The 11,142-nt window shown below is 53.5% G+C and overlaps 1 protein-coding gene across 1 annotated transcript; it reads right to left on the minus strand.

Annotated features, from left to right (window-relative positions):
• Positions 1-220: 220 nt before the first annotated feature.
• Positions 221-10,468, minus strand: TMEM222 (transmembrane protein 222). Its single transcript, XM_036448330.2, has 6 exons — positions 10,249-10,468; positions 5,234-5,318; positions 4,010-4,041; positions 2,427-2,523; positions 2,218-2,348; positions 221-1,158 (listed from the first exon to the last, which is right to left on the minus strand). The coding sequence occupies exons 1-6, from the start codon at positions 10,434-10,436 to the stop codon at positions 1,071-1,073; spliced, it is 621 nt and encodes a 206-aa protein (XP_036304223.1). The 5' UTR covers positions 10,437-10,468; the 3' UTR covers positions 221-1,070.
• Positions 10,469-11,142: the final 674 nt, after the last annotated feature.

The raw sequence follows: 11,142 nt of genomic DNA on the forward strand, positions 1-11,142 counted from the left end.
TCAGTGCTCATTGGCCTTGAAGGGAAAGCTTTGCGATGGTGGGAGAGGAACTCCCAGGGCCTGGGCCCAGGGCAGATACGGGGGGATGCTCCGTCCAGTAAGCCAGGCACTGGGTGAAGACTTACCCAGACCCCTTGCCAGGGGCAGAGGCACCCAAAGATATATGAGCTGAAGAAGTGAAGGGACCGCCGAAGGGAAAAAATAAGGACAAGGCACTTTCTGGAGTTTAAATTCTTTATCGTCCCGTCCAGGGATCGGGGGGCAGAAAGGAGGGGGCAGCACAGGGAGGGAGCCCTGGTGAGGAGGAAACGGCTCCCTCAGCTTCATGATGGCACTGGCTGCTCCGGCACATCCTGGACCCAAGGGCTGCCATTCCCAGTGAGGCCCACCCTCGGGCCGGGCCAGGCTGTTTCCACTGCTCTGATCTCAGGGTGTCACTGGACACATCAGGCCCCGACTTGCTGAGGGGGATGGGCTCAGGTGAGAGATAGGCCCTGGGAGAGGGGAGAGGGGGGAAGGGGCTGCATGGTCTGCAGGACCCCAGGAGATGGGGTACAAACTACTCCCAGTGCAGCTTCTGGCCGAAGGGGGGCCATCCAGTCCTGCTGGACCATTCTAGAGGCCAGTGGAGAGGGCAGGGTGGCTTAGCTAGTGGAGACTTCCTAGTGTACAACACCCACCCCCGGATGGAGGCCTGGCAGGAGAATAGGCTCCAAATGCCCTCCCCTTGCTTCCCCTCCCCACCAGACACTGAGCTGAGGCAGCACAGGAGCAGCTACAGGAGAAGTTTAAGTCTTTCCCACAGATGAACAGAGAGGGTGCCTGAAGCACTGGGAGGAGGTGCTCACCAGCCTGGGGAGGAGGGCACAGGGAACTTCTGAGTGACCAGTGAGACACAATATGCAACTACCCCCCCCCCCCCCCCCAGCCCTGCTCACCCTCAGCCTATTCCATCCCACTAGCCCAGACTCTTGGATCAAAACCAGCAGCAGGCCCATCCCTGCCTCTTGGGGAGAGAAAAAAGAATCTGGAACCAAAGGAGTGGCAGGTCCAGGGCCACGAGGCAGCCATCACCGAAGGTTAAAGACCAGGCTGGCAGCTAAGATGACGCCCAGGAGGAGGACGAAGGGTAGCCAGGTCTTCACGAAGGCCCCGACGCTGAGAGAGGAGGGGAGTATTGGTGGAAGGGCCGGGAGAGTGAGCCCCATCCCTCCAAACCCGGGAGGGGCTGCTCTCCCCCCTCTCATTTGTACCGAGGGACTGGGCTGGACCTGGCACCTGCGATGGGGGAGTGCCAACTGCAGTCCCTGGCAAGAGATGCTCCAGGCTCCTGGTGGAGACGGGACACCTCCCTGGGTGGGTGACAGATGTGCCCACCTTTTCTAGAACTTATTGGTTCCATCCACGACCACCCCAGCCTCTGGGGAGAGGTCTCCAGTCAGAGGACGAGGCCCTTGTCTGGACATGAAAGCCAGGAGCAGCGTCTGCACACAGCTTTCCTGATGGGGCTCCCCCGAGAGGGGAGGAGTCAGCAAGAGTGAACAGAGTTGAGGCTGGAGTCAGGGCTCTGGGTACACCCGGCTCTGCCTCGGTGTGTGCGAGGCCACAGCTACAGACATCTCAGGGGACCTCTAAAAGCTCTGGGCTGTAGAAAGACTCCCAAGAGCCTCTTCTCAGACGCTCTTAATGATGAGGGCAGCGAGGAAGGCTGCAGAGGCGGCCTGGCTGCCGGGTGCGTGCTGGCTCCACGTGGGCGGGCCGTCCAACCTCTCCGAGCTGCCTCTCCCTGTGGATTGGGACTGACACCTTTGACCTCCCTGGCGCAGGTGCTGGGAGCCGGGAAGGGACCCTGTGGGGTGGTCACCCACTCTCCGGGGAGGGTCTACCTGTTCACTTGACCTGAGCACAGGGCTCTGTGCGCCCACAGTCTCTCCAAGGAGCCAGAATCATTCCCCCCATTTTACTGAGAACAGCTGCGGCTGAGAGCCAAGGCTGTCACCTGAGAACTCACAGTGAGCAAGTGACGGAGTGGGGCTTGGGACCTGGTGCAGCTGATCTTCAGCACAGCCACCCCCTTCTCCACCGGGAACTCAGCTAGTTATTCTAGAACCTTCAGCATCTCCAGCCAGCATCTGCTTTGTGGGCTGAAGGACCGCAGAAACGGCCCTGCTGGGATCCTTGGGAGAGCAGCCCCAGGGAGCGGGGGGGGGCGCTCACCTGACATACTTCCCGTAGAGCAGGAGGAAGAAGCAGACGGTCACCATGTTCCAGCTGGTGCTGTTGTTGTAGCGCATCAGGTTCAGGGCCAGCGCCACGTGTGAGTGGCAGTTGTCGCAGCAGAGATTGTGCTGGAGATGCAGAGAGGAGGTCACGCGGGCTGTGGGGGAGCTCCCACCTGGTTCCCACGCCAGGAGCAGCTCACGTACCATGTGGTGCTTGTACTCCTCAGAGGCGTCGTGCACAGCTGTGTCCCACGCACTGGGCCCGCTGGCGTACACCCGGGCAGGGTCCAACTTCCAGTACCTGAGGGGAGAGGGGCTCTGGGCACTGGTTCAGCTCTGCCCACGTTCCCTGGTGCCCGCTCGGTGCAGGGCCCTGCGCTGGGTACTGAAACTGCAGGGGTGAGCCAAGTCCAGGCCCGGGTGACAGTGTGGTACGCCCAGTGCCATGTGGATCCTGGGGAGGAAGGAGCTGACTCAGCTGGGGTGACACCGAGTCCAGCCCGAAGAGCAGCTGCCGGGCACAGAACAGCGAGTGGGCACTGTAGGCAGAGGGAACAGCCTGAGCAGAGGAAGAGGCACAAACTGCGCAGCACGTAGCAGAGATGGAGGAGGGACAGGGGGAGGTGAGGCTGGAGATACAGGTAGAGCCATGTTGTGGAGGACTTGACATCACCCTGGGGAGTTCATCCATCAGAAAGCATCCTCCCCCATCTCCCCACAGGAGATTAGGGTGAGCCGGAGAGCAGCCAGGGAAGCTAGAGCTCATAAACCTCAAGCTGAGTGAGACCCCTGAGGGAGTGCTGGAGGTCAGAGCGCCCTCTGGCTGCTCTGAGTGGAATGGCTTGGTACAGAAGTCTAGAGCAGCAGATTTTCAAGGTGTGTGTGTTGGGGGCGGGGGGAGGGAGGTGCCCCCAAGAATTTTTAAAGCTTGCAATGCCTCACTATTGAGTCAGGGCACTGACTTCTTTTTCCTTAGACTGTCCAATTTAAAAAATGACAAGAGCTAACACAATAGTAGTCTGGTGTCAATGAATCACAATTATACTTTTTTTTTCCTTTGTCAGATCAGCCAAAAAAATTTTTTGGGTGTGCCACAGAATTTTAGTAATTAGTTTTTCTGTGCCAGGATATAAAAAAGGTTGAAAATTGCTGGCCCGGAGACAGGGGGGCCAGTGAGAAACCATCACTGCCTAGGCGGGGGCTGCTCAGGGGTTCCTACCCAGAAAAGGGTGCCAGGAGCTTCCCACAGCAGCCTGGCAGCAGACACAGCTGAGAGGCCCTGGGCCCACAGGTCCACCTGCCCGAGGGAGCCGCAGGCCGCCTCTGCTGGGTGAGACACCCACCGCTCCTTGGGCCTGGCCCTCCTGGGTGCAGGTTGTCTGAGCAGACAGATGACAGGGGCATCGTCACCAAAGCACAGGGAGGGGGCCCCGAGAGAGGAATTACAGCCAGCCAGCAACAGCTGCAGAGGACTCCACCTGCTTCTATTCTCTCCATCCAGAACTTTCCAGGGGAGCTCCAAACAATGCCTCCTGCACTGAAAGGGTGTGTCTGCTCCTTGAGGGGCAGGAGAAAGAGTCTAGGTTTTGGAGTGAGACAGACCTTGGTGTGAGTCCCCACTCTGCCACTTCCTGTGTAATCTTGACCCAGCCTCTTCCCTTTCCTCACCCTCCCAATGGAGCTGAGAACACGACTGTGAAGAGCCGAGGCAGGGCTAGCTGCCTGCGGGAAAGGACCTGGCCAGGGAACCTGGCCCAGGGTCGGTCACACGGGCGTTCAGCACTTACTTGACAGGCTTCCCAAAGGCCATGTTGTCTTCCTGTTGAGGGACAAGAGCAGAGGTCAGTGGGAACCCCATCCAGCGGGAGGGCAGACCTGGGTTGGCGTGGAAGTGCAGTGACTTAGGAGGCACGTCAGTGGGCAGCTCTGGGGCCGGTCGGTTTGTGAAGTGCCAGAAGCAGCATGTTGGTGGAAAGAAGGCAGCATGGCACAGAGCACTGCACACTGAGATCAAAGACTCGGGGTGCCAGCCACAGCTGCCCCTTGGTGTGGTTCCCAGTGAATTCTCTCTCTCTGGGCCTCCTTTTCTTCAGGTTCTCTGGTCAATTTCTGATCGTTGATGACAGGGAGGCAGTTCCTTCCTCATATAAATGAGGACACCCTGACCTCCGACCCAACAGCAGCGCCCAGAGAGCCCGTCTCTGCCTCTGCCGGTCCGGCTGCGTTCAGAGCAGGACGGGGGGTGGGGTGGGGGCACTCGAGAGGCCTTCCGTGAGGGAGGCATTTAGCCAGGTCCTAGACCTGCCACATAAGATGTGTAGGGGCAGATTCTGGCTTCTGAATCTGCTATCAGCTGGTCAGAGATGAATTATCATAAAGGTACATGAGAGTGAAAGCAATGGCTGTGAAAGACCTGTTGGTTACGGTGATCATAACAACCATTAATATAAACAGGCTGATGCCACCATATACCCCTTTACTTCAGCTTCTGATGAAGCTACTGTACAACCTCGCAATAGGCAGGAACAAGCCCATGCTCTGGGCTTGTACCCGTTTTGGGCGCATCCCCCACAAAGGCCTGAGAGCGCAGCTGATTCACTGTAGAAAGCCCACCCTCTTCTCCACGGCCACACCCAGGGAACCACGGCAGCCTCCCCTGGTCCCCACCTTGTGACTCCCACCTTCTGAAGGTCCAGAGATGTGGTTCCCGGATGGTCTGACTCCACTCTTGCCTCTAACCCCTACCCATGTCTCAGTACCCAGGGGTGGGCAAAGGGCTGGGTCAGTTACTTAAGAGTCCTTCTGGCCACACTGCCCTCCTGGCCTGTCCTGGAGGCAAGAGAAGGGGTAAAGGTGTCAAACACCGGTGAGGGGCAGAGGGCCAGGCCCGGGCCGTGTGCTCTCTGCATTCTCTCGGGTCTCAGGGAACTAGGGAGCTGCCCGCAGGCGAGACAGGCCAACCTTCCGCTTAAGCCTTGGAACCCTCCAGAGGGGGAAGAATGGGGGCTCACCGAGACAAAGTAGGGGCCAGCAAAGTCCCGAATGATTCCTGTGGATGTGCAGATGCCCATGTGGCCAATGATGGGGAAAAACCACCTGCGAGAAAAAAGAACGGGGAAGGAGCTGAGCTTGGGGGATCTTGCAGCCGGTTAGACAGAGGCCAGGGACACCCCCTCCAGGGTGGGAGCATGTGATTAAAACTTTGTGTGATCGGTGCCAAAAGGATGGACGGAGGAGCTGGGGAAGCACAGAAGAGGGGCAAGTGCAGATGAACAGTAAAGGGAGACCACCCACAGAAGGGCCAGAACTAAAAGGACGGTAATGTTGAGTGGGTGAGGATGAGGAGCAATCAAACGCTCATGCACAATGGGGCCTGATCTCCGGCCAGGCCTAGGGACCCTGTGTGTGCACGAATTTCATGCACCGGGCCTCAAGTATCTCAGTAAGTAAACTGGGGTGCAGACATACAATAAAATAGGAGGCAACAATGGAAAACAATACATTTCTGCTACACACCACAGGTTCTCACAGACATAAGGCAGAGTGAAAAAAAGCCTTACACAAAGGAACATACATACTATTCTGTTTATATGAAGTTCAAGAAAAGGCAGAAGTAATCTGGAAGTGCCGGAAGGCAAAAGAGGGGTGATCTCTGATAAGACTGACCGGTGTAAGGAAGCCCTTTGGGTATTGCAAATGTTCTCTGTCTTGATCTGGGTTACATAAGTATATGTATGTAGAAACTCATTGAGCCCTATATATATTTATAGATTTGAACATTTTATAGTATATGTTATAGCTTAATGAAAAGTTACTTTTTTAAGGATGGAGGAGGCATTTAAACCAATCTGTGTGTGTGTGTGGTTCAGGGAAGGCTTCTCTGAGGAAATGATGAAGAAACAGTATGGGCAAGAGTAAAGATTAGGACAACAGCATGGTGAATTCCAAGAACTAGAAGTTCAAATTCTTAAAAGTCATGGGTATTTAAAAAACCCATATCTCACATGGATCCCAATATGCAAAACATACAGGAATTCCAGATTAGTCCGTGGTCTGAAAGCATGGCTGTAAGGGCTGGAGAGACTGGTCCACTTTAAGGGCTGGCAGGCCCACTGGCCAAGTCTGGTGTCAAGGCTGCACCCAGCTGGGGAGGTGGAACAAAACCGAGAGCTGCAGCTCGAGGACGTGACTATGTGGGGCTGGGCAGAGTCAGGAAAGACTTCACAGATGAGGCAACTTTTAACTCTACCTGTGAGAGAACAGGGTGTCCACGGGCAGAAAGCAAAACTCTGAAGCTGCCAAGTGCTGCGTGTGTCTGGAGAGTGGGAGGGGGACAGCAGTGAGGGAAGGGCAGTGGTTCAGAGGTTATTCTGAAATACTGGCAAAAAATGATGGGGACCCTGACCCCAGAATTGGTGGTGGTGAGAAGCCAATGGATTACAATATCTTTGTTTTTTAATTATTTAAAAAACACTTTTTTATTGATTTTTAGAGAGAAAGGGAGAGGGAGAGAGATAGAAACTGCATCAATCGGCTGCTTCCTGCACACCCCCTACTGGGGACTGAGCTCACAACCTGTGCAAAAGCCTTCAGTGAGGATTAAACCAGTGACCTCTTGGTTCCTGGGTTGACACTTAACCACTGAGCCACACTGGCTGGGCTAACAGACTTTAAAGGAAAGACTGGACATTTTGTCATTCTCCACAGGTTACAGGTCTTCCTGGTCTGCGGTCTGAGCACAGGAGAGGATGGGGCCCGAGTGTTTTTTTTGAGAACATAATTCAGATTCCATCATTCCTTTGCTTAGCACCCATTAATGGCTTCCCATCACACTTTAAACTCCTTTCAATAGTTTGGCCCTACTTATCCCCTGAAGTCACCTCATGTCTCTCTCTGGCTACACTGCCTGCCTTCAGCTCCAGGGCACCAAACCCTCCCGCTTCAGTGCTTATTTTGAATTTGTTTCTGCCCAGAACACTCTTCCTCGTAGCTTTGGAGTACTAGATGCTTACTGCAGCTTGTCTGTAACTTCGGAGGTTTTTCTTCCCTGACCATGCCTTCTAGAAGAACCACACACCCGAGGCACCCTAGATCCCATGACCCTGTTTTAATTTTTTTATGGTGCCTACTGCTTTCTAAAATGATGGCTGCTTACATGCTTACTGTTTTTCTCTTCCCACGAGTGTGTGAGCTGCAAGGGAGCAGGGTTTTCTCTTGTCAGAGTAGCCCCCAAGGCAATGCCTAGCATGCAGCTGGAGCTAAGTATTCATTGACTAAATTTTGAATGAATGAATGAATGAATGAATGCCCCGCATTTAAGAGTAGAATCGGGCTCTGAAATCAGACCTAGGTTGAGAGGGAGAGGGATAGAAACATCAATGAGAGAAACAACAATCAACCAGCTGCCTCCCTCATATCTCCCACTGGGGATCCAGCCTGCAACCCTGATCAGGGATCAAACCTGTGACCTTCTGGTTCCTGGGTTGATGCTCAACCATTGAGCCACACCAGCTGGATGGTTTTGCACGAATTACTCATTCTCATCGGTCAGTGATAGGTGGAGAGTAATAATAGTTACCTCAATGGGGGGCTACTGCCAGGATTTAATAGGACTTTGTAAAGTGCTTAGCACACTTCCTTGCACTTAGTAGTTGCTCAATGTTGTTATCATGACGTTTTCAATAAATACTTGCTATCTGATCAGCTAGACTGGCATAGAGTAAGCTGCTGAAGACCCATAGTGGCCATAGGATGCAGACTCAGAATTGTGGGAAAGTAGTTTTGCTGGTTTCTGACCCTAGTCCTCCTGCCTGCCCTTCCCCTCAATTCCTTCCATCCAGTTGGGGAGGAGGTCTGGGAGCAGTGCTCCACACACACAGCTGTGCTGACATCTGCTGATGGAAATGAAGAATAAAGGCCAGAGACAACACCGAGCTCTGTGCCCAGGGAAGTCCCCAATCAGAAACTCTCACAGTATTTGTCAGTCTGGAAGCTTCGTGAAGGCAAGCTCCACAGCTGCTTCTATGCAGATCTGGTATATAACAGGTCCTCAGTAACTATTGAATGAATGAGTGAATGAGTGAATGTGGAGCTTCTATCTGGGAAGGTAGAGTATCTCAATAAAAAAAGCCCCAACATGATTGATGACTCTCTCTCATTGATGTTTCTAACTATCTCTCTCCCTTCCTCTCTGTACAAAATCAATAAAAATATATATTTTTTTTAAAAAAGCGGAGACCGGTTTGGCTCAGTGGATAGAGCGTCGGCTTAGGGACTGAAGGGTCCCGGGTTCGATTCCGGTCAAGGGCATGTACCTTGGTTGCGGACACATCCCCAGTATGGGGTGTGCAAGAGGCAGCTGATCGATGACTCTCTCTCATCGATGTTTCTAACTATCTCTCTTCCTTCCTCTCTGTACAAAATCAATAAAATATATTAAAAAAAAAAAAAAAAAAAGCCCCAACAGACCAACCAGCGGAGCTCAGTGGCTGAGAGTCACCTATGAACCAGGAGATGGAGGCTCAATTCCTGGTCAGGGCACATGCCTGGGTGGTGGGCTCAGTCTCCAGTAGAGGGCATGCAGGAGGCAGCTAATCAGTGATCCTCTCTCATCATTGATGTTTCTCTCTCCCTCTCCCTTCCTGAAATCAATAAAAATATTTTTTTTTAAAAAAGAAAAAAAGCCCCATGCTGGCTTCTAAGCCCTAATTTCCTTATCTAGGAAATGGGATGACAGTATCTATTTTCATTTGGTTGATGTAAGGACTGAATGAGATTGTGAATATAAAATGTTTGGCCCAGAACGGAGTAAGTACCCAGCCTTAGCTGTTTTTATTAGTAGTAGCTATTATCTGTCTTTTCTTGAAGAATGATCAACTTCTCTGAGATCTTTGGATTCAGCTGCTTCTCCCCCCATCCAGAGGGAGATGACAGTTCCTGTGCCACATCTATTCCTAGTTCTGTGCTCTAGGCCAGCAGACAGTGTATGAAGCTGGTGGTTCACCTGTCTCTCTCCCTGCTGTTGGAGTGAGTCTTTCTATGTGCACATGAGCTCTCTGGCTCAAGGGATAGAGTGTTGGCCTGGGGACGGAAGGGTCCTGGATTCAATTCTAGTCAAGGGCACAAACCTCAGTTGCAGGCTCCTCCCTGGCCGAGGAAACCAATCGATGTGTTTCTCTCACATCGACATTTCTCTGTCTTCCCCTCTCTCTCCCACTCTCTAAAACTCAATGGAAAAATATTCTCGGGTGAGAAATTAAAAATGAACAAATAAAAAGGACATTTAATGATACAAGAAGCTCAGCTTCACCATCTGAGAAGGTATGTCCTACCTTAGGAACGTGGTTGTGAAATTCAGAGAAAAATGCCCGAGAGAGCGAGCTTGGGCAACTGTCCAGCACTGTGAGCAGCGGCTATTATCAGCTGTCAAAGGCTGATTGATGCAGGAGGGCAAACCAGTTCTCCCCAGCCAGAAGCAAAAAAAGGCGGCAACACTGCCTGCCGCCTGCTTTCTCTCTGATGAAAGCTAATGCCCCAGAAAGAGAAAAACACCCTGGAACCCAAACACGCTTTGCAACTGAGATGGTGTGTAATCTCCGGGGTCATCGTAAGACAAAGCGTGGACTCCAGATCTCGGGACCCTAACACTGTTGACATCCCAGGGGCGGGTATGGTCCTAACAAACTCCTCCGGGCTTGGCAGGATATCTTGTGCACAGTAAAAAAAAAAAAAAAAAAAAAAAGAATAAATCGTGAATGTGAAGATGTGTCCTCAGACCGAGTCAGGGCCCCAGCCACAGAGCCCTTCGCTGGTCTACAGTGGTCTCTCTCCGTCACTATGAGGTGCAATGGGGGCGAGGGGCATGTCCCACCGTCAGCAGGAGCTGGCACGGCTCGGTTCGGTGGGCCGGGCCCGAGGGGGAGGCTTGCTGGGCAGCGGGCCGGCGGCTGGCCCCGGGCGGCCCGAGCACCCCGCGCGGACCCCGGCTCCTCTCCACGTCCCCAGGCGGACCCCGGAGAACACTCACGAGAGCACCGGGATGGGCGTCCACACCACGCAGTAGGGAAAGCGGCTCCGCTCCACGTCCATGGCGCCGCTGCCGCTGAACTGCTTCTGGTCCATCTCGGCCGCCGTCGGCGCCTCCACTTCCGCCATCCCGGGCGGGGTTGGCTGCCGCGGCAACAGAAGAAGCGAAATCCCTTCCGCTTCCGCCATGCTGTGCGCCCCCGCCCCGGCCCGCCCCTGCAGGTCGCTGACTTCCTTGTGGCGTCACTTCCGGGAGGTGGGTCCTCCCAGCGTGGCCTTCCCACCGGGAATCAGAGTCGCGTCCCTCAGGGCCTGGGCTGCCTGGGCCCCCGCCCTCGGAGCCCTCCAGCCTTGCAGGATTGCGCCTTCACCCCGGGGTGGAGGGAGGAGATGCCCTCAGGCCGCGCGGAGACCAACCCAGAACTACTTCAGTATGAAATATGGTAGCAACCATACTTTGGTAAAAACTGCTGTTTGAATTTTAACCCTGCTGTTCTGGCTCCTGCACCTGATTAAACACAGGATGGTTACCTCAGCTTCCCGGCAGAGACCTGGAGGCTGAGGCAATTTTCCTGTGCCTGGGACCAGGAACTCCAGGAGATGGATTCCCACTGACTCAGTAGCTTCAGGGGTAGAAACTGTAGATAACTTTTAGAGACTAACCGCTGAGCTCTGATCCTGTACTATCTGCTTTCTCAAGATAGGGCCACATTCCAATGTCCAGCAGGATGTGACTGGGAACCAACCCTGTGGGCTGTTCCCAGCCTTTAGAATTTAGAATTCAGAATTCAGAATTCAGAACAAAAGAAAATTCTTGTGGTTTTAGACCTTTTTTTTTTATTATTATTTTATTGATTTTTTACAGAGAGGAAGGGAGAGGGATAGAGAGTTAGAA

The sequence above is a fragment of the Pipistrellus kuhlii genome, unplaced genomic scaffold, assembly GCF_014108245.1.
Source record: "Pipistrellus kuhlii isolate mPipKuh1 unplaced genomic scaffold, mPipKuh1.p scaffold_m20_p_2, whole genome shotgun sequence".
Classification (NCBI taxonomy): Eukaryota; Metazoa; Chordata; class Mammalia; order Chiroptera; family Vespertilionidae; genus Pipistrellus; species Pipistrellus kuhlii.

Coding starts and splice junctions, on each gene's coding strand:
- TMEM222 (XM_036448330.2), bottom strand. CDS start 10,436: ATGGCGGAAGCGGAAGGGATTTCGCTTCTTCTGTTGCCGCGGCAGCCA. Junction 4,042..5,233: donor CTGGCCCCTACTTTGTCTCG/GTGAGCCCCCAT, acceptor GTCCCTCAACAG/GAAGACAACATGGCCTTTGG. Junction 1,159..2,217: donor CTCTACGGGAAGTATGTCAG/GTGAGCGCCCCC, acceptor CTCCTCTCTCAG/CGTCGGGGCCTTCGTGAAGA.